Genomic DNA, 25,991 nt, shown 5'->3' with positions numbered 1-25,991 from the left:
TTCTAAGACTAATTCCTTACTCCAAATGTTGGTGATGTGGCAAAGAATTGCTAGACATTGTGCAGGGCAATTTCAAAAAATGAGAAACAGAAAACTTGCTTGCTTGATTGTTACCTTACTCTGTCCAGTGTCTTTATAAGGAACTCCAGTAGAATCATTGCTTATGTTTGTATGTGGTAGCATTTTAAGAAGTAAAGTTTATACATGTGAGATGACTTGTATCAAGTTGTTTTCTACATTTTATAATAACATCATTACAACTCTAACCTATTGCCAGTTAACTAAAATTTATTCAAAAGAATCATAACTAGCAACTCAGTTGGTAGATGACTGAATAGCTTATATGCCTGACAAAACTGTGAAACAGTTACTTTTCCCTCTTTGTGACTTTTTGTTTATTTTCTTCATTTACAGAGCTACATTCATGGGAGCAGCCAGGCTCAGTTTGTGGCAGAGTCACACATCATTCTGGTACTGAGTATCCTTTAAAATACAAGGTTTTCAAAAAGAGATGCATGCTAACAACTTGCTATTTTTCTGGGATTAAATATCAAGACTTAAAATGCATTAACTTTAAAACTAATTTGTCTAATTCCCATGTAATTACTTCCTGTTGTACTGTATTTTCTGTTATACTGAATTATCTATAGGTTATAAGTTTCTCTTTCTATTGACTGTTAAATTGCAAAGTATTGGTTTTACTCTGCATTGATTATCTTCACCTAGGTAGGGGTGTGTGTTTGTGTGTGTGTGTGTGTGTGTGTGTGTTTGTGTGTGTCTGTGTGTTTGTGTGTGTGTGTGTGTGTGTGGGTGTGTGTGTGTGTGTGTGTTTAAATAATTTTTCTCTAATGGGAGGTTAATGGAAGTGGAAAATATATGATGTATACAGTGAGACAAAAGTATATTTCTTCTGCATGGACGATGAAATAGCACACATAAATTTAGGGTTCAAAGACCCACTAGTTTAATCTCCATTTTATTTTCCCACTTGGAATTTCACTAGTCGCAAATTGAACATAGAGATACATTTTATTGGTCTAAATGACAAAGGTGTAGCTGTTAGGAAAATTCAGCCCTTGATATCATTATAGTTATAAAGCCTGTACTGGAAAATGTTGAAATAATTTCCTTCTTCCAGGGTGAGATGGAACTCTTCCAATTGTTCACTTACAGGTTAGTTTTTAAAACTAACTGTTTATAGGCCTGAGCATTGAGATGAGGTTTGAAAAGAGATTTTAAGTGTCTAGGTCATTATTCCAGGGAAATGAAACCCTGTGTTTCTAAAATTCACCAAAACCTGTTGACCATCTTCTGCATCTATTTGTGGCATGGTGTCCTCTCTATTGATACACAGGTGGATCTATACATTGAATTGCAAGTAATTGCAGCTTATTGCTTTCATTGTCTTAGTAATGTATAATTTTAAAAGCAAAAATTGCTGTTTACCTGAGTGGCTTTGGGTGAGGAAGTAAAATACTTGTGAATATGCTGATAGGACCAACTCCTCATTAAGAAATAAGATCAATGACATGCTTGCTGTTAGTTTATATTTTAATTATTTACATGTCTTCATGAAGTACAAGGCATGCAGCTTGAATCAAATGAGAGGAAATCCCAGGTATTTATTACTGGTAAGTTGTTAATTTACAGATTGTACTTTATTCCTTTCTTGTTTTGCCTCATGTGGTCCAACATGTATACAGCATGCTTTCATCTAAGTAGCAAGTCTCTTGACCAGGGGGAATACCTAGCAGTGAGAAGCAGGTAGATCTTCCTTTACTGTATTCAGGAATTTTCCAAAGTTTTAATTCCTGGTTCATTGGCATCAAACTGAGATTTAGCTCAGAAAGACATTTCACAAGCAGTGTGAAATAATCTCATTAATATATAAGGCAAAATAAAAGTTACCATTCCCTTTATTCTCACAGCATTTCTTCCTTTCTTGTCCTGTGTATTCCTACTTTAGAGGAAACATTTTTTTTGAGGGGGGTGACATACTACTTTAAATTTTAGCTTATACTTGTTACTAGTAAAGTTTAAGAGCCATTTTGAAGCTTTTCTTCTTTTAATTTCTCCCAATAATAGTTTACTGATATTTTTGACATGCCATATTTTACCATACATTGTATGTGTGTCTTTCTTTTATGTAAAACATATCAATAGACAAGGTTATTTTATACAAAGCTTGGTTGAATGCCCAAGAGAAAGCAGAACAAGTCATTATATTAAAGATTTTTATCTACTGTCACTGCACTGTTCTTCATATCACTAGCACTTTGTTAATACATAGGAAAAAGGAGAGGGAAAACAGGTCTCTGTAGTGTTTTGGAGAAAATTATATGAAAAGTAATGAATAGAATGGGGATATTTTATTGAGTGTATTTATGTGGGAAGTCCTTCTGTGTATATGTTTGTCTTATTGGTTGATAAATAAAGTACTGTTGGCCAATAGAGAAGCAAGTTAGTTGGGACTAGGAGTAGAGGAGGATTCTGGGAAATGTAGTAAAAAGAAGTCTTGTGATCCAGGCTCAAAGTGACATAGCAAGCTGATTCAGAATATAAGGGGTCAAGCAGGAAATCACTCTCTTCCTCCCTTTCTCTTCTCTGGAGTCGCCATGTGACCACTGGCCAGAGAGGGTGCATATGGCTGGTGTCCTCAGTAAGATAAGTCTTTATAAAATTTATTGATTAATGGTTATGGTTGATAATTAAGACTGAGCTAGCAAGTAAGAAATCCTAGTCATTGGCCAGCAGCATTGTAATTAATATAAGACTAGGTGTGTTATTTTGGGCACCAATGTGATGGCAGGGCTCTGGCAGCTTGTTGGAAAGATTTATCGTAACAGTGTATGTCTGAAACACCCAGAATAACTAACATATGCTTTATATTTCTTCTAGAAAACTTCATTCTATTGTAATTCTTAGTCAGTTCTGTCTTCATCACCTGATATAACTGTAAATTATTTACTGATCACAAGCTAGAATGTCTTAAAGTATAATGCAGTGTTACATGTGCTATAACCACTCCATGTGAAGGCAACAGCAAGAACAGGTAACACTTGGCCTGGAGAACCCGACTCAATTTCCATTGGGCTTTTGTGTATAAAAGGATTTCTACAAGACAGCAGGCAGGGACATGAAAGTTCTCACTAGATATTTGCTGTGTGTGTGCGTGTCTGTATCTTTTTAGTGTTGCTTAGTATTGGATAACACAATCAGGAGTTCATCCTTGCAGAAGACTAACTCTCCCTCTCTCAACCATCCTTAGTTATGTAGTTCTTTGTCTAGGACTGGGACCCTGTGAGATTTCTACCATATCTATGGGTGTACTTCCTCAAGACATTTTTGCCAGCCATGTTGAGGTGTCATGGGTGTAGCTTCCCTGTCATTTCTAGGAGACACAGTCTCAGCTGACTTACTGCTCCTCTGGCTTTTAACAGCCTTTCTAACACTTCGGTCATATTCCTTGAGCCTGTTATTCCTTGAGCCTTAGTTACAGTAGTTCTGTTGTGGATGTATCTACTGGGGTGGGCACTCCACTATCAGTTGTTGTCTGCATTTTGACCAGTTGTGGTTGTATGAGAAGTTCTGGGAAAGAAGCTGTGTCTACAGAGACAGATTGGTTGACTAGAACTACAGTACTCTGGAGAAATTGGAATATAACATGTCCAGAGGCTAATTACCTTAACTTGGGCTAGTTCTAATCCTCGAGAAATCTTCCTTGCCTACTTGTTTGTTTGATCATCATCTAGCAAATTAATAAAAATGTTTTGGAATCTATTAACTGAGCAAAACACTAACTTCCACCATCCAAAAGCTAAGAATGTCACCAGGTCACATCTTGAGCCTATAGAAAAGCTTCCCTGTCAATGTGATGTGCCCACTATTTGCTTTTACCTTGCCTTGATATGACTTTCTTTGTTCTGTAAAACCATGAAATGTCTTCCCCACTGGAAAAGAGAATTGTGGGTAACCTAAATCTGTGTTCCCAGGCCATTGTCACTCAAAAATGTTTCCATAGTGAACTACCTTTAATTCCCTTTAAGATGAGAGCTGTGGTTTTGTGTAGGAATTGTTTCCTACAGTGACCTCCACCTACAGAGAGAGCAGCTTCTCTGATAAAGGGTGAGAGCCACCTTATTCCTTAGGGAAGTGTTCTGGTAGAGAGAATGTAGTTTGGTGAGTTCTATACCAATCATCCGTTATTCCATTTTTCTTCACTAGAACCAGCATATTTTAGTAGTCTGGCTGCTCTGTTCTATTAAAAGCCCAGAAGATTAAGTTTCACAAGAAACCCAAGGAGGCAGCTGTGCCTCTTTGCTGAGCTGACTGCTGACACTGTAGTTCACCTTTGGGCTATTCACAACCTGCTTTTAGTCTTCCCTCCAGGATTCCCTCTCTTCTGTGGTTGTATACACAAGGACTTACTAAGACATACACTTGAATTTCAAATAAAAAGAGTGGTCCTAAATTCCTATTGTGTATGACTGTTTTGGTGTCACATCAGAACAAGTTTAAGCAAAATTTACCCTACCTGCTAGTCCTTTGCATAAAGCTCTGTTAGGACACAGCCACACTTGTGTGACCATGTTTTATATTGCAATAGCTAGATGAATAGTAACAACAGACATCATATGGGATTCCTAGCCAATAATATAAACATCTTTAGATCTTATACCTTACAGAAAACCTGTAGTCAGTAAAGAAAATAAAAATCCACAACTTTACCACTCCAAGAATAGAAATAATTACCTTTTTTTTTTTATTGTGTTTCTCCTCCTCCTCCTCATCTCTCTGAATTTGCATGGAAAGAGATAAGGTTATGTACTCAAATACTTTATTTTCACTTAGCATGACAAAATTATCATGCTTTATTAGTAAAAACACGTGTTACCTTATTTTATACAACTACTTAGTCTTCCATGTATAAGTGTATTGTATATTATAGGTGACATTTATGGTTTTAGTGTCTCAATGTTACAAGTTATCCTGAAGTATTTTTATTTTGTCAACCTAAAGGCAAGTTAAAAAAAAAAAAAAAACTAATGTGAGGAGAAAAATGGAGACTTTACTCAAACTCAGATGAGGATGTCAGCTAGGAAACGTGTGTTGTCATGCCCAGAAAAACTGCTGTGACTCATGTCCAGCTACAGTGGTTTTGTTAAGAAGTAAGCTGGAGTCAGTTAATATATTAGGGAGGTGCTACTGAGCTTCTCTTCCTTCTGAACTATTGGCTATTGATGGGTTGTTGGAGACAGACTACCTTTGTATTCATTTGTGTGCCCCCTGGGATCCAAATCTGTGGTCACATAAATGATCACATGGGATATAAAACAAGACAAAAAGATGTGCATATAGGAAACGTGTAAGGAATAAGAGAGGGTGGGGTGAGAGTAAACAGTGGATAATGTACATATATGAAGTTGTCAAAGAACAGATTTAATCAATAGAATTAGATAGGGTAACAAGAATAACCCAGGTTGTTGGGTGACTCAATAGTCTATACAATCCAAGGGAACCCATCCAGGAGAGGTGGAAGGTGCTTCTAATGCAGTCATGATCTTTAGCATCTGGGAGGTGAGGTGGTGGAAGCTCTGGTGCTGTCTCAGAATAAACTTGCTCACTGTGGTCCATGCCTCATGCTTCCCCTCAACCAGAAAAGAATTTAGAGACCAAATTCTTGTGACATTTCAAAGCCCTTGTCACTTGTATATTAAGAGATCTGGCATTTTATAATTTATATTATAATAATACATGTATATTAAGTATCTATTACTGGTGTATGCACTCAGCACTGAATTTATGACGTGCTGAAACCTGATAATTTTAAAACAGGTTTCTAGTACCGTATTGCCTGGATAATAGGAATTATCTATATTATAGAACTCTTAGGTAGTTTGACTCTACTACTGTGTCACTTTGTACTACTCTGTTACTCCCAAAGCTACAGAATATTTTGAGAATTTGATTTCAAAGCAATGTGAGGTATAAACATATAATGTCAGATCATAATGTATGTGTTTCAGACAGCAATTTAGTATTTGCAAATTTCTAGAAAATCTAATATGAATGCTTCAGAATAGTAAAATATATTTTTGTGTTTATGGAAATAATGTTTTATTCAGCATCTTATGTTGATTTTCAGCATTCATCTTTATGGTGATTGTGTTTGCTTTTCTTGCCTTGACCCCATTATCACCATTTTCCCGTTTTTCAAAATCTTTCTGTTGTTTTGTTTATGCTTTTAAGTTTACACAGTTTGAGTGTTTTGGGTGGCTTATTTAGAATCTCTATGAGCTTCAGTTGTCCTATATACAAACTAATAATAGTACCCTCATTAAGGTCTGTTAGATACTCAACAGTTTTCTTTTCTGATCATTGTGGTCTAGTTTTGCAGTGGTAGGGAATGCAAGGCAAGGGAGAGAGTCAAAATTCTTTCAAAAGTAACATTACAAGCAGATAAAAATAAGGAAAGTCAGGGGAGCCTCTATAAGATCATTTGAGCAGAGGCCTGACAAGAGCAAGGGAAGGATTCCCCAAGTCTTAGAGAAAAGCATTGTGGGTAGTGGGAATAAGAAGTTCAAAAATTCTGAGGCGGGGGTAATGTGACTTGCCATTACTGCAAAGGACAGGAATAAGATAAACGGGGGGGGGGGGGGGGAGGGAATGGTGTAGAAACCATGGGCTGAGGTGTCAACCATGTACAGCCCCTGTGACTTACTCAGAATGAGATGGGACATGACGTGACAGTGCTGTGTCTTGACTTTTAAAGCTCTGAGAAGAAAAGAGCAGTTAATATTTGAGATAGATACTCATTTCATAAGCCAGAAAATGGATAAAACATTAGTTTGTCCACATTAAAAGTAAGAACTTCTGCATGAAGAAATAAATGCTAGAGACATAAAGTAGGAGAATCTGTGTTATCATTCTTTATTCAGCTAGTATTCAGAAAAAAAATGGAGATATTACAATTGGAAAATAAAGATGCTTAAATGGACAGAAGAAAAATGAGAGAAGCAATAAGTAAGCATGATTCAGACTCAAGTGGTAATACTGCTTCTCACTTAGGAGCTTGCTCACTCAGTAGTGCAGTGGTGCTCTGTGAAATGCAAGGAAAATGTAGACTGGTGTCTTGCTCCAGAACAGGATCATTCATCTAACAAGCTGCAAAGCACACATGCCTGGCCTGAGATGCACTTAGACGGGTGCAGGAGATTGTGTATACATACACAGAAGCCTGTAAGATAAATCTTCACAGCAGTGTTTGTAAGGGCAAGTGTGGTGGTGGAACAGCCCCAGTACCTTAAGTAAGACAAAGCAATAAAATATTTCATACTCTTAAGAAAAAAAAATCTTAGAAGCTTCTACCAGGATATTTTGAATTTGTAAAAAATTCAAAAGCATTTCAAAGGAGTAGTGCAGTGCTCAGTGTTCATCAGTGTAAAATAATGGCTTAGAAGCACAGTAAAAATAAAATGAAACTTATCAAATTAGAATGCTGTCTTTTTTCTTTCTCACACTGAAGACTGAACCCAGGGCTTATACATAGTTGGCAAGTGCTGTTGCTCTTTTACTTTGAGACCACTCAGCTTCCAAAATGCTAGGGTTGCAGGTCCTTACACTACACTCTCCACCAAGATTAGAGTCTGTGTGTTTGTGGTTTATGTGTGTCCTTATACCACTAAGATATACTCTCCACTGTGTTATATCTGTGTGTGTTCATAAACACAGTGGACACTTGAGTTCCTGTCTATATATCATATGATCCTGAGACTATTTTACATATGGGTTTATTTTCATTAAAATTGATGGGGTCTTAATATTGAAGACTTAATTTTGTATCACTTTATCCACAATTCATTGACAGATGTGAGATAGCTGTTTATCAGATAAAATTGTGAAATGAATATTGGCTTTGGTTTTAGTACCTATGGAACTACAGAATTCTAAAAATTTTAGTTATATTTTTACTACTCACAAAGATTTTATTTTCGTTAAAATTCTTCAGAACTGGTCTGGAAAGATGGCTCAGAGGTTAAGAGCACTGACTGCTCTTCCAGAGGTCCTGAGTTCAATTCCCAGCAACCACATGGTAGCTCACAACCATCTGTTATGAGATCTGGTGCCCTCTTCTGGTGTGCAGATATACATGGAAGCAGAATGTTGTATACATAATAATAAACAAAATCTTAAAACAGTTTAAAAAAATAAAAAAATTCTTCAGAACTCTGTATGAATTATTTTTACTCTCTATATATAATGTGTAGGTTATATTTTAAAAATGAATATAAATGTTATAGAAAAAGATTAAAGTTGAAGTAAAACTCCTTTAAAAATCAACAACATTCATTGTAACAAGAGTATTTTTTAAATAATTATAACAAAAAGCAGAGCTAAACACTAGAAATCCCATATGTGATCAGAAATGATACATGTTTTAATTATTTTTTCCCTTATGTATTATTAGCACTCTGTGATAACATACTAAAAGGAATTCCTACAGAGAGATTGTCCAAAACATTTTAAAAACAATGAATTGTTAAAGTTTGTAGACTTATTCTCACATTAACTCTGTAGGACAGTTCTCATAACGAAACCAGAGCTATGTGACCTACACTCAGGAATTCAGTGACCTTCAAACTTAAGTGGACTCACCTCTGTGCTAAGGCTTCCTTGTAAGCTGAGTGGGAGGGAGCATGTACTGTGTGTTTGTGTAAGGTGGAACAGGCAGCACTTACACAGGGCTTGGGATACAACTCTGGTAACATTCAGCCTCTAACAAAAATTGTTTGCTAGTTTGTTTCCAGAAAATGTTTCAGTGCTATAATAACTAGAATGGTTTGAAAATCATTTATATAGAAAGGTCCTTGTAACATAAAAGAATAACTTGAAGAGTTGGATATTATCATCCAGACATTGAGCAATGAGTCCTGGCAGAAACTCAAATAAAAAAAATAAAAAAAATAAACTGGCTAAGTTCAATACTATTGTTATGTAAAGTAACTCAGTCTGAGAATATATACTCCATCTAACTTTCTCTGAATTCCTCCATTGAATTGTATAGACACAACCAAGTGGTACCCTTTGTGCTTTTGCTATTTAGGGATGAATCAAGAGAGTTACTTGATGGTGCTATTTTCACATACACAACAGGAGAAATGAAGACAAGGAAGTCATAACTGAGGAAATGGAAGAAATTCTGAGCTAAAATTCATATACTTTCCCCTAATTTTTTAAACAGATACATACTATATAGTTCCAGAATTGTTTAAGTTCTAAAATCTTAGCAGTAGATATTGAAGGTGTTTTGATACCATGGCAAGGTTGTTTTGTGAGGTTGAGTGACCCGTTGCTTTAATGTTAACCTGGCATCTGTGAGCACGGTCTGAGTCCAACAGTCAGTTGTAAGCAGATGTAAAGTAGGTGACTAGTGTCCTCTTTCTTGTTGCTGTGCTGAAGTAACTGATGACTGCAACTGAAAATTCCCTTTTGGAGGGGATACAGTCCACATAGGAAGGAAGGCATGGCAGTAGGAGCATGAAACAGGTGGCCACATTGCATGGGCAGTCAGGAAGCAGAGCAGGGAATGTGCTGCTCAGCTAGCTTCCTTCCTTTACATGTTTGGGATCCCAGATCATAGGAAGGTATTGCCCACATTCAGGGTGAGTCTTCTCTCGCCCAGTGGACCTCAGAAAACACCCACAGGTGTGCCATGGGCTCTGTGTACTTAGTGACCCTAAACCTAGTTAAGTTGACAGTGAATATGCATATCAACGGCACGGTTGCTTTTCCTTCTTAAAATGTCAGGTAACTGGTTCAAGGTCTGTCTCAATTGGTCAGATTGTATCATAATATGCTTGCTTGATTGTATAATGCTGATAATTGACGGTGTGTGCTACCTGAGCTAAGTATTTCTCTAACATTTAAAGAATCTGTGAAGTAAGACTTTTAAAATTCAAGAATACATACATGTGCAGAGACATGCTATGACAATGAGAAAAATTAAAAAGAAGCCCTGATGAATACATTCTAATATTCTATAATTGCCAATAATGTGTATCACTGTAACTAAAAGTAGCATATATTTTTATGTAAAATATGAAATTTTATAACTTGTTTTAAAAACTACATAATTAATAATGTGTTACAAAAGTGTGAAATATTAAAGCAAACTTCAAGATTGGTAATTGTAATATACAAAGAAGTGATTGTCATTCACCTGTTCACATTTATCCTTTAACCGTTCTGGACATTATATTCAGATTCAGAAAAAAAAGAATAGCAGATTTTATTTGCACCTGTCTATGGTTTCCTTGACAACTACTGTAGATGCTGCCATCACCATGGGGATGGTTCTTCTAAATGAAGCAGCAACTTCCAAAGGGGATGTTGGGAAAAGAAGAAGTAAGTTTATGTTGCTGTATTTGTTGTTTTATTTTAGTCTTAGGGTTTATTTAATTCAAAAGGGAAACAGAATAGCCCTAGTCTGTGTTGAAGGAAGTTAAGATTTTCTTTTACTTTTTATCTTTATTTGATGTGTGTGAGAATGAACTTGAAAACCTATCTTCCCAAATGGCATTTGAGTGCTTTCTGTGAATTGCATGCACAGGAGAGGGAGGTGGCATTACCCTGTCGGGGCTGCTCTGGCCCATATCTGCTACAGCCGGTTTCTGCTGGAACATTGGCATGCCACAGATGGTCAGTCTTCAGAGGTTTTATTGGCAGAAATGTGTTTTTATGTCATGAGACTCAGGTATCTCACCGAAGCTGGTGCAGATGGGGGAACCTCTCTTGTGCACTTGATTACCTTCCAATCCCTCCATGTCTGTTACTGACATTTAAGAGACGGCAGGGATCTCTGTCCAGGGACTCTCTTCTGTTGCTTTTCAACAATTTACAAACCTGTGAGATGCCAGAGTTTTAGGTTTAAGCAAGTTAACTTTTATTCTTTGACAGGACTATTGCCTATCAAAGGATTGTAGTTAGAATTGAACTCTTAAAGGATGTTGAGGCAAATGAAACGCTTCAGAGCATCAGGAGTGCTGCTGGCCTGAGAAGGCTGTGAAGAAATGCCAAGGCCGAAGTGGTGGTTTCCTGCCACAGAGCTTTATCAGAGTTTCACATCATGGCTTTCTAAAGCAAATCATTCAACAAATACAGCTACAGTTTACACCAGCCTATTTTATTGTACAATTCCAAAACTTGTTTTAAAACCTAAATTTAGATATGAAAAACAAGTGTGTCCCTGAAAGAATATTAAGTCATTAAAATATTTAAAATAAAAATCTAGATTTGTTTTCTGCACTTCCAAGTATCATGAGTGTGTAAAAGAGACATGGTGACTTCTGAATATTTGAGATCTCCCACCCCTGCTGGGGTCTCACAGGTTCCATTCCTATCCCCAGACAGAGTATTTTGCTCTCACTGCACAGAGTCACGTGAGTCCATCAGCTTTGCTTGATCACAGATTGGGAGCCTGGTTCTCTGTTGCTCTACTCCTCTTCTAAATGGTACCATAAGAAAGTGTGAAAGAAAAAGTAGAATACTGTATTGGAGAAGGTATGAAATAAAAATAAGCTCAGTGAGAAAGTTGTAATAAATTTACATACTCTATATCCTCGTCTGATATGAGTCATACTAGGAGATTATACAGTTTTTTGAAAGGTGTTTTACTTTTTTCTCTGGTAGTATTCATGTGAAGCTAACAGATCTGTGTTGTCACAGCAGAAGCTGTGACTAAGTGCTACTAAATGCTTCTGGTGTTTTATAGTTTCTACTGCAAAGAGCTGGTGATGGTCCTCACAAAACTGCATGGACACCAGCACATCAGTGACCTCACATGCCATCACTACCCTGATTTCAGGATTGCTGTTAGACCTTTCCTCCATGCCCCTTCCCCACGGTAGAAACAGAGATCTGTTTGACGGCAGTGTTCTTCTCACTTAATGTTCTCATCTAGTTATGTCACTCTCTTAATACTCCCTCAGACCAACAAATGTATATTAATTACCTTACAAATGTTTTATTCATAACTGGTATTTAGGTAACACTGATGTCTAACACTATAGAAAAGATTTAAGTACTAATTTTTATTCTAAGTATGTCTACATTTAATTGGCTAATAGACTTTAAACTTTAAAAGCAGGTTTTAATTTTACTAATATCATTGGCTCTTATTTAAATATATGTATATACAAAGGGGAACTAATATATTTCATTAGTCGTCCATTCCCAATTATAATAGAAGAAAATGAAAACTCAGAAAGCAATGTCCCTGTTGTAATTTATAAGAAAAAAAAAAGGATAGTAAAAAGGGGAAAGAGGAGGGGGAGACTGGCCTCTGGGACAGGAGCAGCAGGAGAGTTGGGGACGGATGGGAGGTAGGCAGAGTCCTTTTAAAAGGGAACATAGTGAATAGGCACAGGTGGTGCTCTTAGTGGCTGTAGCTGAGGGTGTGTCCTGTTAGAATTCCAGAGGCAGGCCAGTACAAATGCCTAATTACTAACAGACCCTGCTGTCCAATTGTACTACTACAGAAGTGTTGAAAGCCTGCAGGAACGTGGTCCCTGCTCTGTGATAAAGAGCACAGCTGCAGCACTCTGACACTGTGACCTGCTTTGGAGTGGTCTCCTCCTCCTTGGCTTTCATCAAGAACAGTTTCCCATGCACAGGATTTTGTTCCTAGCGTTGTGTGTGCTGAGATGTGGTGTTTCTAAGTAACAAGTGATGGGGGAAGTGCTTCTGTGTATGTGTTTGTCTTATTGGATGATAAATAAAGTACTGTTTGGCCAATGAGGCAGATAGGTGAGACTAGGAGTCAAGGAGGATTCTGGGAAATGTAGTATAGAAATGATCCAAGCAGGAAGTGACATAGCAGGAAGACTCATATATAAGCAAAGTCAAGAAGGAATTCATTCTTTCTCTCTTCCTCCTCTCTGTGGAGTCACTATGTGAGCCTGGGAAGACAGGATGCTTCCGTTGGAGTCCAATAAGATAAATCTTATAAAATATATAGAATTATGATAATTAAGACTGAGCTAGCATGTAAGAATTCCTAGTCGATTGGCCAAGTAGCATTTGTACCTAATATAAATCTCTGTGTGTTACTTGGAACCATAACATGGTGGCGGGCGGAACTTCGGCGGCCTGGTAGAAAGCACCCATGTGGCGGTAGGGCTCCGGTGGATGGAGTAAAGACTTATTGTTACAAACATGGTCTCTATGGAGGCAATCATGAAACCAACAGCTAGAATTACATTTCTGTGTGAAGACTGCAGGGCATCTGAGAAGAGGGTTTTTTTGTTTTTGTTTGTTTGTTTTTTGTTTTTGTTTTTTTAAGGATCTGCCGAGTCATGTGCTCCTGTTGTTATAGCCAGTGCTTCAACATCTGGGGACTGATAATTGTGTTTGTGGCTTGTCACATTTGGTTCTGTTATGGTCCCTTTGGGACTTCATAAAAGAAGAAAATCACAAGTCTTGGTCAATTTTGTTGTTTTCATGCCCCAAATAGTACATTTTTATGGAAAAGAATGGAAAAAATGAGTATGTTATATTGTGGGTTATCTGCTTTGTGGTCCTTATATGTGCTGGAACTCTTCAATGTAAGTATTTTGAAATTGGGCGCATTTCAAAAGCACCAATATTTGCATTTTTGCGAACCTAACAGCATTGTCTCTTTTCCTAGTAATTTGCCTCGTGGGATTAGGCCTGGTGGTCTTCTTCTTCAGTTTTCTACTTTCAATATTCCGTTCAAAGTATCACGGCTATCCATACAGGTGAGACCTTTACAGTCATCTGGATATTTCATTTTAACCAAACTATAAGTATTTCACTGGCTAGAGTTCACAATATAAGGATCTAAATCACTGCCCTTTGATTTTAAACATTGTTAAGCAAGGTCTGAGCACTCAGCATTTGCTTAGCATTGTTGACTTACAGAGACATCAGAGAGTTCTTGTTACCACCCTGTGTTTTCATTTTAGAAAGCATGTCCATGTATATATGTCCATAGGTAGCAAAATGAATTTTAAGTAACAGACTTTGATATAATCACTTCTCTTTGTTATTTTGCATAATTGGGACTTATTTTTAATTTGTTTTCTCATATAATCTACTCTTCAGTGTTCTTTATTGCAACATCTTTTGAGTAGTACAAACTTGTAACTTTTCCAAAACCAGAAGATCCAACATAAAGATAAAAATGAAAACCTCATCTCTGGCTACTCATCATATTGAAAATCATGGAAGATTTTTATTTCACTAAGTGTCAAGTGTAGAAAAGGCTAGATTTGGGGATGTACTCTTAGAGTTACTGTGGGATTTCAGTCACTAAAGCATCTTTCAGTCACTGTGCTGAGCTGTCATTTTGGTTCCTTCTAGGTGTTTGTCTCTTGGCCATATTCCTCCCTCTCTAGGAGCCATGTTTAAAGCTTAACCATCTGTCTCTCTCTCCTGAGAATATAAAAGCCTGTGTATCTTTCCTTGGAGAGTTTGTGTCTGCTGACGTGCTAGGAAAAGTGATTATTTTGATAGAAACTACAAGCTTACCAAACTTGCCCTGCATGGACAGAGAATGGTCCTACTTAGTCCATATCAAAAATTATTAGCATTATCAGAACAACAAAGCTAGTCCCTCAGTGTTGTGCCTTTCTTGTTCATTTTCTTCTTGCCTCACTCATTAAAAAGAAATGTATTAAGGGAAGGGGAGAAATGTAAGGATTAGATATGATTTGTGGGATCATCTGTCTTTAGACATTTTTAGGAACATGCCTTCTAAGAGAAGTAGTGAAACGTAATCTCTCCTTTCTTCGTTGTATTGCTATCAGACATCAGTTTCAGTTCTGTGTATGAGATATTAAATTAATTATATATATATCAGTGTATCATGTGTGGTCTATAATGGAGACAGCTATGAAAAGAAACACATATTTTGGTCTTTTATCTAGATTGCCTAGGTATTTAAAAATCAGTTGAATCTTATCCGTTTAGCACTCAGAATATACCAAAATACATAAATATCAAAATATCTCTCTGGTTTTATAAAAATATAAAAGCTAGAGAGAGTCATTATTAGATTGTGAACTTTATAACCATAAGGAAGTGTAAAGGGAAAGTTAATTTAGCATTCCTGTGTATCAGCACAGGAATGTATTCAGAGGTCATATCCTATGCACATACAAATGTGATGTCTATGAAAAAGAGAAAAATGTTTTTAGTTCTTTTATAACACTGTTATATTTGACAGCACTATTTATACCAAGAATAGTTTTCCAGTGTACACCTTTTTTTTTTTCCTTAAGGGATTGTTGTTAGGGTTAGGTTTAGGCTTTTTTTGTTGGTGGTGGTGATTGGCTGGTTTGGTTTTTTTAACCAGAAAAAATATCTAAGTCACCTGGGAACAAAGGTTTTCACACTCGTATCATAAGCCTTCCTGCTAGATTATCCTGCACACACATAGTAGGACCATCTGAACCTGAGTCCCTGCCTGCTTACTCTGTTTTTAATGTGAAGTTGAGTTTTCTCTGTATAAGGTAACTCATTTCCTGTGAAGGTTCCACTATTCCATAGAGGTGTTCTCATGTGGACAAAAATGTAATGACAGATGCTCTTAAAATAACTCAGAAGTGGGAATCATACCTAAGAATTGGTGTGTGTTGTGCTTTTGCCATGGGGAGGAGGTCACCCCACTTATGTGTATTTCAGGTTGAAATTACTATGTTAGGTTTAAGTTTTGGCTTTCGTTCCAATATCTCCTTTCCTCACAATGTTTCATTCATTACATTATATTCCATAATCTTTGATTTCCTCTATATGAAGTGACCCTTTCCTGATTATTCATTGTCATTTGTATTTTAATGAAGTTGGCCCACACATTTTTTTCACACAAATTTTAAAATTTCTGTATTCTTTGACCTCATATATGTGCCTGCTTAAAAGCATAGAGGTCTACTTTAAGTATCCATGTTGCTCCCTTACAGCTGCTTCTTGTCATTCTGAAGAGTATTCTGGCCGGGTGTTGGTGAGGCATGCCTTCAATCCCAGCACACTGGAGGCAGAGGCAGGCGGATCTCTGTGAATTCAAGGCCAGCCTGGTCTACAAAGTGAGTGCCAGGATAGGCCCCAAAGCCACACAGGAAAACCCTGTCTTGAAAAACCAAAAAAAAAAAAAAAAAAAAAAAAAAAAATAGTATTCTGCAACAGCAACCTGTTCCCTACAATAACCACATTCACAAAGCTCTTTGCAACCTCAATAAGCATTTCCTTGAATCCAATCTGCTTGTGACTGTAGGCAAATTGCTTAACTTTCTAAGCCATAGGTGTCCTTTTTTATAAATAAAGACAATTGTCTATACCACATTTTTATGTATATGAGATAATATATGTAAATGGTTTAGAACACCAGTATATAGTAGTAATTAATTACTCTGTAAATGTTTAATGCTAATTATCGTTAATTCTGATATAAATATTTACACTCATATTTTACTTTTCTCTAAATGGCGTTTTCTTCACAGTGCACATCAAGTAGCTTTGGTTCCCATTTACATAATTCATTTGAGTGAAGAACAGATTTTCACTGAACCTTTTGATGAATTTAATTGGGCTCCAGAGTCCCTTGAAACTTGCCAGTGAAATATCAAGATTCTTTGAGATTTTATCTAATTACCATCTGAGACATAATTCAGAAGACATTTTATTTTGCTGATAGCACTGACTTCATTTTTATGTAGTGAATAAGAATTGACTTCACCCTTGCTGTTTTCTAAGACGATTCTGGAATGGCTAGATAGATGGTGGCCTCCACTTAGACATAATTAACTCCTCAGCCTGTCCTGACGGCACTCAGACTAACAAGTATTTTCTGGAGATGTTTCTTAAAAACATCCTTGGACCATCAAAGTCTCTACTGTAGTAGGAGAAAGCATGAAATGTCTGTATGCATTCCATCACTGTGTTAACTGTCTGAAGAGCCTTAATTGCCTCAGAGTGACAGAGTAGCATAATGAGAAAATAATAATTAGAAGGTGAACATCTGAATGCAAGTTTGGGGCTTGCTTTTGCACATTAAATAATAGCTCTTCTCACGGTAGTTGCACAAAATCTGGTTACAATACCTTAGTTCTCCTTACTAATGTAATCTTAGAATTAGCTGCTTCCTCATCATTTCTGCTCAGCTGTGATGTACTTTTGGGGGGTTGGAGACATATAATTTAAGGTGTCTCCTTTATGTATCTGTCCCAGTATCCTTAGGTGTTTCCTTATATGTGATTATATGTACCTGCCTCAGAACTGTATGTGGAGAAATGTCTAGTCCCTGAAATAGTCCAGGTTCTTAATGGCTTCACCTAACCTCTCTTCAGCTGCACCAGGCACTTGCATTGTTTTCTTAAGTTTTTATGTACAGTTCATCCATGTTTCATTTCTTTCCTTTCTTGAAGACTATTTGTAGAACAGTTCTTGACATAGCATTTTGTGTCTACAAAGGACTGCACACATAGTAGGCACTTGTTAATTGAATCCGCTTTCCTCAAAGCATTGTCTACCTTTAATAAAGAGGCACTATTAAAACTGTGAAGAGCACTGCTCTGGAACCATGTTCCTCTCCAGGAGCTCTAGTACATGCTGAGTAACATAACTGGTGTGTGGATTTCCCCACACAACTAAGAGAATCTATGGAAAGATAGTTAAGTAAAAAGCAGACTGTATGTTAATTTGGTATATACAGTGGGCCCAGAGCATTCCTCTCTTCTTAGAAAGGTACCTGAAGTTCATTTTGAGTTATGACCGAAAGCATTAAAATGTGTGATGACATTCAGTTGAGGGACTTCATAATAACACCTAGAAATGAAGGACACTTAAAATCAGAGAAAAGATGAGCATGAACATAATGTGCAAATGAAGAAAGAATCTTAAGGATTATTTTTTCTGGATTGTTGTTGTATTTCACTGTGGTATATTGGAAAGTGATCTGGACATTGAGTGAGAAGATGTGATTTGGACCCTGGCATTTAAAAACTCTAACCTCGGGCAAGTCTTTTCACCTCTTCCAAGCCTCAGTCTTCTCACCTTACAAATAAAGGTCACAATGTATCTCTTAAGTTATAGTAAGATGCTGTCATATGAATAGATAACCAAGCTAAGCCAGATTGTGGCCTGACACTGCTACAACAACAAGGCCTCTGGATATATGACACCAATAGTCTTTGGTGCCAAGTTATCATTTTGGCAAACTGTGTTGTTTAAATAATAATATACAAACATGTCCCCTCCATTTTGGTTCATTTATTCAGTTGTCACTTTATAAAATATAAAACTAAATGAGTTGATGAAAATATTTAATTCTACCTAGAAAAATGTAGCTAAATCCCTTTTCTCATTAATATAAAAAATAAGTCCAACATCATTTTAATAAGAAGTTCAGAGTAGTGTCTGAGTAGTGTATTCTTCACCACACATCCTAACCACCCAAATCTACTATAGAAGGTTATTTCTGTGGTGCACTGTAGCTCACTTACTCTACCAGGAGCTTCAACCACAGAACAAGGCTGGAAGCAGAGGAGTTGATCCAAGTAAAACCACACATACCAGCTTAATAGTCATGTCATCAGAATTCTTACTAAGTATGCCTCTGTGTACAAACTGTGTAGAGAACTGACCTTGCCAGCAGTAAAATGTGCTAGCTGTTACTTTCCATAACTAGAAATAGAGAGATTCCTTTCCTGGGGTCTCTTACTCCTGATAAAGGCCAGGATTTCTTTAGACCTTTTCAAAGGATAGGTCGTTTCAGAGCTGAAGACTTTCCTGGGTCCCATAGGCCCTTAGTAAGGAAAGTGCATCAAGACTTCAGGCTAATGAGATCTCCTTAAGGACAGTAATTACTCTTATTAGCACCCCACTTAACACTTGTAAATGTAGAGGATTAAACATTATTAGAAAGCCGGGTGTTGGTGGTGCATGCCTTTGATCCCAGCACTCGGGAGGCAGAGGCAGGCTGATCTCTGTGAGTTTCAAGACCAGCATGTTCTACAAGAGCTAGTTCCAGGACAGCCTCTAAAGCTACAGAGAAACCCTGTCTTGAAAAACAAAACAAAACAAAACAAAACACATTATTAGAAACATGAGTCAGCAAAAGCACTAACTACATGGAGTAAAAATTCAACTAGTGGGCAGATGTGGTGCACACCTGCGCTTGGGAGGTGGAGGCAGGAAGATCAAGAGCTTGTCGCCAGTCTTGACTACAATGGGGACACCTAGCCTCAATTTTTTTTAAATATTTTTAAAAAGGAGGAGGAATAAGAAAGGAGAACCCCCCCCCATATTGTACCTAGTGGAGAAGTGAGGTCCTTCTTACCCTGACAGCGCCCCTTGACCACATGTATCCTAGCCAACAGAGCTCCCTGATTCCTCCCTTGGCTTGAGAACATGAAGAGCAGGGAATTAGAAATTATATGCAAAGTTCTTATCACTTCATTAGCTCCCAGTTGGACAAAATGCATTTGTCCGAATCACTGTGCATGTCTTGGGTTTCCAGAACATCAGGAAGAGGGGAACAGGTGAAAACCAAGGGGAATAGTGAACCACTGTTTCCCAGCATGTCAGACAATGAATAAACAGAGGGGCAGGGGACCATCAAGGTAGTCCTTTCTGTCCCTTAGTTGACTAGCTTTTCCTTTCAAGCTGCATGTCCTATATTTTGTATCATGGTACTCATGCCTCTGTTTTTCGATTATTATCTCACTGCCAGATAGATATATTAGCCCTGAGATCCAGGGTTAAATGACTTGAGCAGCTCATCTTCTACATGTCCCAAGTCAGCCACATCTCTGCATCCAAAATGATGTTTTCTACCACTTCTCCCTGGAAATTGTAGAGTCTTGTACCCAGCCTGCATCTTCAGCCTATATTTTTAAAGGATTGGTCCCACACATTCTTTTCTCATTGCAGCGTTTTAATGGTTCTCTGTGTACCTGGGACTCCCTAGAGAAAAAGTGTAAGGAACATGGCTTGTCATGCCACTTCCTGTAGCACCCTTTTGTGCCTAGTACGAAACAGTTGACCATCTGTAGCACTTGGCTAACTGCTGCTTAAAAGTGACTCTGATGAGGCGCTATGATTTGAGAAAATTTGAATCATGATCTATAAAAGGTTACTTTGAATTTTAAGTAATGAACTTGCTACTGTGCTTCTCAAATGTCACCTTCAGGAAGTCAAGGGCAGTGGTTTTTTTGTTTTCTGAATCCTGAATGTGAGTAAAAGAGCCAGTATAAAGAAAGATGTTTTGGAAAGCACCCTGCCATTCTACATGATAAACTAGTGTTTCTCAGCATCCCTTACATATTTGAGCAATAGTAAAGCCTCAAAGACGGCGTGAGCATTGCTACATACCTGAGGCTAAAGGAAAGGAGGTGTTTAAGGATATCTGTACAAGTCTCACCCAGTGTTCAGTCTCCATGTAAACAGTTCACTCCCTTGGTCATTATCCTCTAGCTTGTACTGTTACCTTGGTTGTCAGACTGTATGTTTACATCATTACCATCCAGGCGGGAGTCAGTGTTGTGACTATGTAGAGTTCTGTTGCCACAGTGAGATGTATTCTTGATGGAGAGTACTATGAGGACAGAAGGACATGAGGCAGCTTCTTGCTTATTCAGAAAACTAATGTCACTGGAAAATACAAATAGGAGAAATATGGTCAATATTTGGTAATTAAGGCTTAAATACAGTTTTGTTTATACATCTTTATGATAAATAATATATGGGGAAAATAGCCAAGCACCATTCAAAGTATAAGTGTGAAAATTGGTTTAAGGATATAAAACTGCAGTTGGACAAGAGGCATGGACTCTGTGAAGTCTTGAGGTCTACTGAGAGCATGATAAATATGGTTGATAACAATATGCTATATTTTAAAAGTTGTGAGATAGTATACTTTAAGTGTTCTCAAAACAAAAATGATGAATATGTGTGATATAACATGTTAATTGGTTTAATTTAGCCATGCTATTGTGAACATACTATATTGTGTATCATAATCATGCATGACTTTATTTATGAGCTAAATAAATGAATGAAAAAAAAAAACATCCTGAGTGAGGTAACCCAGTCACAAAAAGACAAACATGGTATGTACTCACTCATAAAGATGTTCTTAATGTCCTCATAGATCTGCTTGTTTGATATCTGCCAGGTACTTTATAAGAGTTAATAAATGAGGTACTATATGAGTTACATATTTTCAGAAATGAAAAAAAAACTGTTTAGACTGTTTGATAATACATTGGCATTATTAGGCAGGCACAGATAAAAAGAGAAAAGATTCATCAGACTAGACAAAAGTAAGACTAACCATGGAATGTTGATATTAGTGTGATGCATTCAGTATGCTACATTCATGTTAAAATGCATCTTGGGCATTTCATGGTTATATAATGGAAATAAAGCATGAAACTCTCAGTGATTGCTCAGAGAATAACAGCTGGTACTTTTCTGAGAAACCTTTTTAAAGATTTTATATGTGTGAGTGTATGTGCACAACATTCATGCTTGGTAACCCTAGAGAGAGAAGAGGGCATTAGATCCCCTGCAACGGGAGTTACAGATGGCAGAGAGCTACCATAAGGTTGCTGGGAACTTAGGTCCCCTTGCAAGAGTAGGTTTTGTCAGTGTTTTACTTCAATTTTGTATGAAAATGAACATTTCATATGTAGAAAAAGAGCAAATATTTTACTTATTAGATTTATCATTTAATGTAAGATGTTTAATAATGATCACTTTGGTTACACTTGTCATTTCCTAATGACATATAAGTGGGATCATTGGAAAAAACAACCCCAAAGTGAACAGATAGTATCTTTACATCATCAGTCTACTGTTATATTAAGAATGGAACTGTGGGCTAGAGAGATGGCTCAGCAGTTAAGAGCACTGGCTGCTCTTCCAAAGGCCCCAGGTTTAATTCCCACCAACATGGTAGCTCCTAACTCTCTGCACCTCTAGTCCCAGGGGATCTGACATCCTGTTCCAGCCTCCTTGGCTACCAGGCACATATGAGATACACAGGCATATATGCTTGCAAATTATACATAGAAAAATGGTGTGATCACAGAGTTCCTTTTACTCTGAAAATATGGCAATCTAAGTATCATAGATTTATAGAATTTTTTTGTAGCCTTCTAGTTCTAAAAAGGCACAAAGGTATAAAGGGTCATATTAACTGTTTTTGCTTTTATAAAGGTATATTTTAACAATAATAAAATGTTAACTTAGCTGCTCTACATGTAAAATTTTCAGATCATTTCTTTAAAAGCAAAACAATGACTTGGTTAGTAAATTGTTTGCCTTGCAAGTTTAAGGACATGAATTTGAGCCCCCAAACCCATGAAAACAAATCAGAACATGGTGGTGTGTTATGTGTTGTCCCAGTGAATTGAATATACAGACTTCCAGCCATGTTAGAGCCATTTGCCAGGTGAAGTAGATAGCAGGAGCAGAGTCAGCTGTGGAGAGGCATAGAGACAAGCAGATCCATCCATGAGGTTCTCTACATAGCCAACCTCGCCTAGTTACAGCTAAGTCACAGGCCAATGAGAGATGCTGTTCAATTGGGAAAAAAAAAAAAAAAAAAAAAAAAAGGTTTACAGTGCCTGAGGAATGCCAAGACTGTTCTCTGACTTCTATACACAGAGAGGTGGGAGGAGAAGGAAGGAAAGGAAAGAGAGCACTTAACTCGCAAATTTAGATTCAAGGTCCTACTTGTTCAATTCTAATTAAAGTCTGTGGCTGAGACAGAGTGCTTGCTGCACCCACCTACAAAGCCAAGCCTGCAGTGTCTGCCTGTAACCCCAGCACTGCAGGAGCATACAGAAATCCCCAGAGCCAACCAGTTGAGCTATGTGTCTTCAGGGTCAATGAGAGACTCTACTCAATAAACTAAGAGAGACTGGGAATGAGGAAGAGATGTGACCGCAGACTCTGGCCTCCATACCCACATGCTCGCCGTGTGCATACGTAGACACAGTTACTATATGCCCAGGGTATATAACTTGATAAAGGCTTCTCTCTGGTAACCCTCATTCCTCACGCTGGCTTTCCCCTCTCAACAAGCTTATAACTGAGGGCAGAGTGCCAGTGAGTGGTTGTGCACAGCACACTGCTGCCTGGCCAGCTGCTGTGGAGGTTTGTGTGGATACAGTGGTAACTGCAGCTTGTACCCACAAGGATGACTAAGCACTCGCCTTCCTTTCAAGGTGACACTTGTCTGCTACAGTCATCAATCAGGTGCTGTTTCCTAAACAAAAGTAATGTCGGACTGCATACTGCTGTCAGAACATACTTTCTTATCAATTCTGTAAAAACAATTATGCATTACAATTGCTATGTGTATGTTACATTTATATAATCATAAATTGTAAAATATTAAAGCAATATGTTTTCTTTGTAGACATAAATGTATTATGTATATATATATATATAAATTGTATATATTTCTCAATGTGTTTAAACGTTTATAAAGCATTAGCATTACACAAAACTTTGGATCAACCACAAGTTTTCCCTTCGCTAATGAAGAAAGGAAGCTTCAGAAAGACAAAGTCATAGGTGCCAGAATGTAATTTAAACATTGAATTATGAAATTCACTAGGTTGAACACTTTTCTAACATCTCAGCTGAAGTAACCATTACTTTCATTTTTGCTTTAATATTTAGTTTCAAAGTGGCTTGTCTGCATGGTTGTAAGTAATTACTAAGAATGTAAAATTCAAGAAATTCAAACTTAGCTATTATTTAGGTCTATTCCCTTTAGTTCCACCTAAATCTCAATTTTAAATGCTGACTTTGCTGTTGCTCAGTTAGCACATAGCATGTCACCTCTGACCCAGTCCTCACTGTAAGCCTGACCCCATTACAGGAATTTGTTTCACAATCAGGCCCTGATAGCAAAGTTTCAATTAGATGAATATAATTATGGTGTTTTTGTTACATTTATGTGAGCTAATTTAGAATGGAATAAGTAGCTTGTTGTGCTTTCCTTTTGCTCAGTATATAATAATTTCCTTTCTTTTTCAGCTTTTTAATTAAATGAAGCCTAGTGGGATTTGCATAAAGTGAGTGTTTACTGTGAAGAGAAGCTGTTCCTCACATTATCTTCTTTGGAATTCTTGAGTTCATTCTTTGTTGATTGTGATACGCTAGCTTATTCTTGTATAATTTTTTTAAACTGTGGGTTTTCCTAAAAAACTTAATTTATAGAAGTGCATATGTGACATTCAGTAATCCACAGTGGAACATCCAAGTGTTTTTCCAGTATTCTCAGTGTATGCCACAGGAGTGAAATGAATGACAGTGTAACTATGAATTCATGTTGTAGAACTGTGTTTGCTCATTAGTAAAGAAATCACATGTTAGTAAAGGAATCCATGGAATGTATGTAAAAGAATTATTAGTACTGTACAGGATAGAGCATATGCATGAAATATGTCATGTGGACATTCTTACTGCTGTTTCACTTATAAAGGACGTGCACTGTTACAAAGGTGTTTTGTTGTTCTTACTACAACTAGATCATGATGAGTACAGGACAAAGAGCCGGGCAAATGTTAATGCCTATTCAGATCCTTAAACTAGAGAAAGAAGCTTTGGGGAACCCAGAACTCAAACATGCACTATGTCATCTTGACTCAAATGGAATCAGGCACTAGAAGCAGCATATCATGACTGTCAGTTACTATTTGTCCAGCTCTTGAAGTGGCTTCCCAAATTCTAATTTAGGAGATCAAGCCTATTCTTGCTATGGTCATTATCCTTTTGCCTTATGAATGCCCTGGGGATCCGTATGAATGGCTAGATTTCCTAGAATGACTCAAATGATTTTTTTTTATAAATTCAAATACAGGAGTGTTACCATTGTTACCTTTGGAACTGACTTAAATTTATATATCACACCCGCATATATTATATATTTCTTTTATCTTTTCAATGGACAGAAATATGAGAAATTTTCTGTGAATTATAGCTGAAAACCAAAATATAAGTTGTGCTTACAACCAAATTTCCAAACGTGCAAGCCTATTTTTTTTAACTCTGTACTACATCTTAAAGATGAATTCAGGAGAGATTTCTTTATTTGGTTCCTATGAATTTCTACAACAGTGGGAAGTATACAAGTTTAGTGGGCATGTTTATCCAGCTGTATCCTGGGAGAATTATGTGTGTTTGTTATCTTTTCAAAACATGGTAATATTATTTAAAATTATAATTCAGAACAATATTAACATTATCATATATTCTGAAGTCTATTAATAAGACATAATTTTCTTAGTTCAGTTCACAGACTTAATAAATTCAGTTGAGATGCCATTTATGGACGATGTCAGCATAATATTTGGGTGCCTATCCCTAGTTATCACTTGAACATATCCATCTAATATTTCTTACAGTCCCAAAACTTAATTGACTCACAACCTCACAGAATCCAAATAGAATTTATTGCCTAACTTTACAAATACTTTTTCTAATTAAATTTTATTATTCTCTCAATTTCAAAATAATCTTCTAATTAATTAAATTATATTAATTAAATGCAATTAATTAAATGATATTGGCAAAACACGTCAAAGCTTGCTCTAAAGCATAGTACTATATATCCAGGACCACAGTCAGGTCACCCTCAGCTCATGTGATACAGGTTAGGAGATAGTTATTTCCTTATCCTATATTAGTAAGAGTTTTTCCAGGCAAAATTAGCAATTTCCTCAATATCAAAATTAAGTCAATTAATTACAGTTATTTTTCAAGTGCCATAACTCCAGCTGCAGGGGGATCTGATGCCTAGCACCTGCCCTTTTATGCAGGTACTCTAACAAAGTTCATTTTTTGTTATGTGTCTATGTTTAAGTTTTTTACTTGTTTCCTAACTTTTAAAAGTTACAGGTGGGACAAAAGAGATGCCTCAGCAGTTAAGAGTGCTTACTACTCTTCCGGAGGACCCAGGT

General features: G+C 37.0%; 1 protein-coding gene across 3 annotated transcripts in view; it reads left to right on the top strand.

Moving 5' to 3' along the window:
• The window catches only part of Tusc3 (tumor suppressor candidate 3), a 164,872-nt gene extending 139,824 nt beyond the window's left edge, over nt 1-25,048 (top strand). For all 3 annotated transcript variants that reach the window (XM_027391226.2, XM_027391225.2, XM_035452477.1), the window contains 4 exons: nt 415-478; nt 10,330-10,404; nt 13,685-13,775; nt 24,067-25,048. In XM_027391226.2, the coding sequence (XP_027247027.1) occupies nt 415-478; nt 10,330-10,404; nt 13,685-13,775; nt 24,067-24,082 (246 nt within the window). In that variant the 3' untranslated portion in view covers nt 24,083-25,048. The remainder of the gene's footprint in view (nt 1-414; nt 479-10,329; nt 10,405-13,684; nt 13,776-24,066) is intronic.
• Nucleotides 25,049-25,991: the final 943 nt, after the last annotated feature.

This window comes from Cricetulus griseus (genome assembly GCF_003668045.3).
Source record: "Cricetulus griseus strain 17A/GY chromosome 1 unlocalized genomic scaffold, alternate assembly CriGri-PICRH-1.0 chr1_1, whole genome shotgun sequence".
NCBI classification, from domain to species: Eukaryota; Metazoa; Chordata; class Mammalia; order Rodentia; family Cricetidae; genus Cricetulus; species Cricetulus griseus.
Note: the sequence above shows the minus strand (reverse complement) of the source record. Positions and strands in the feature narration are given on the sequence as shown.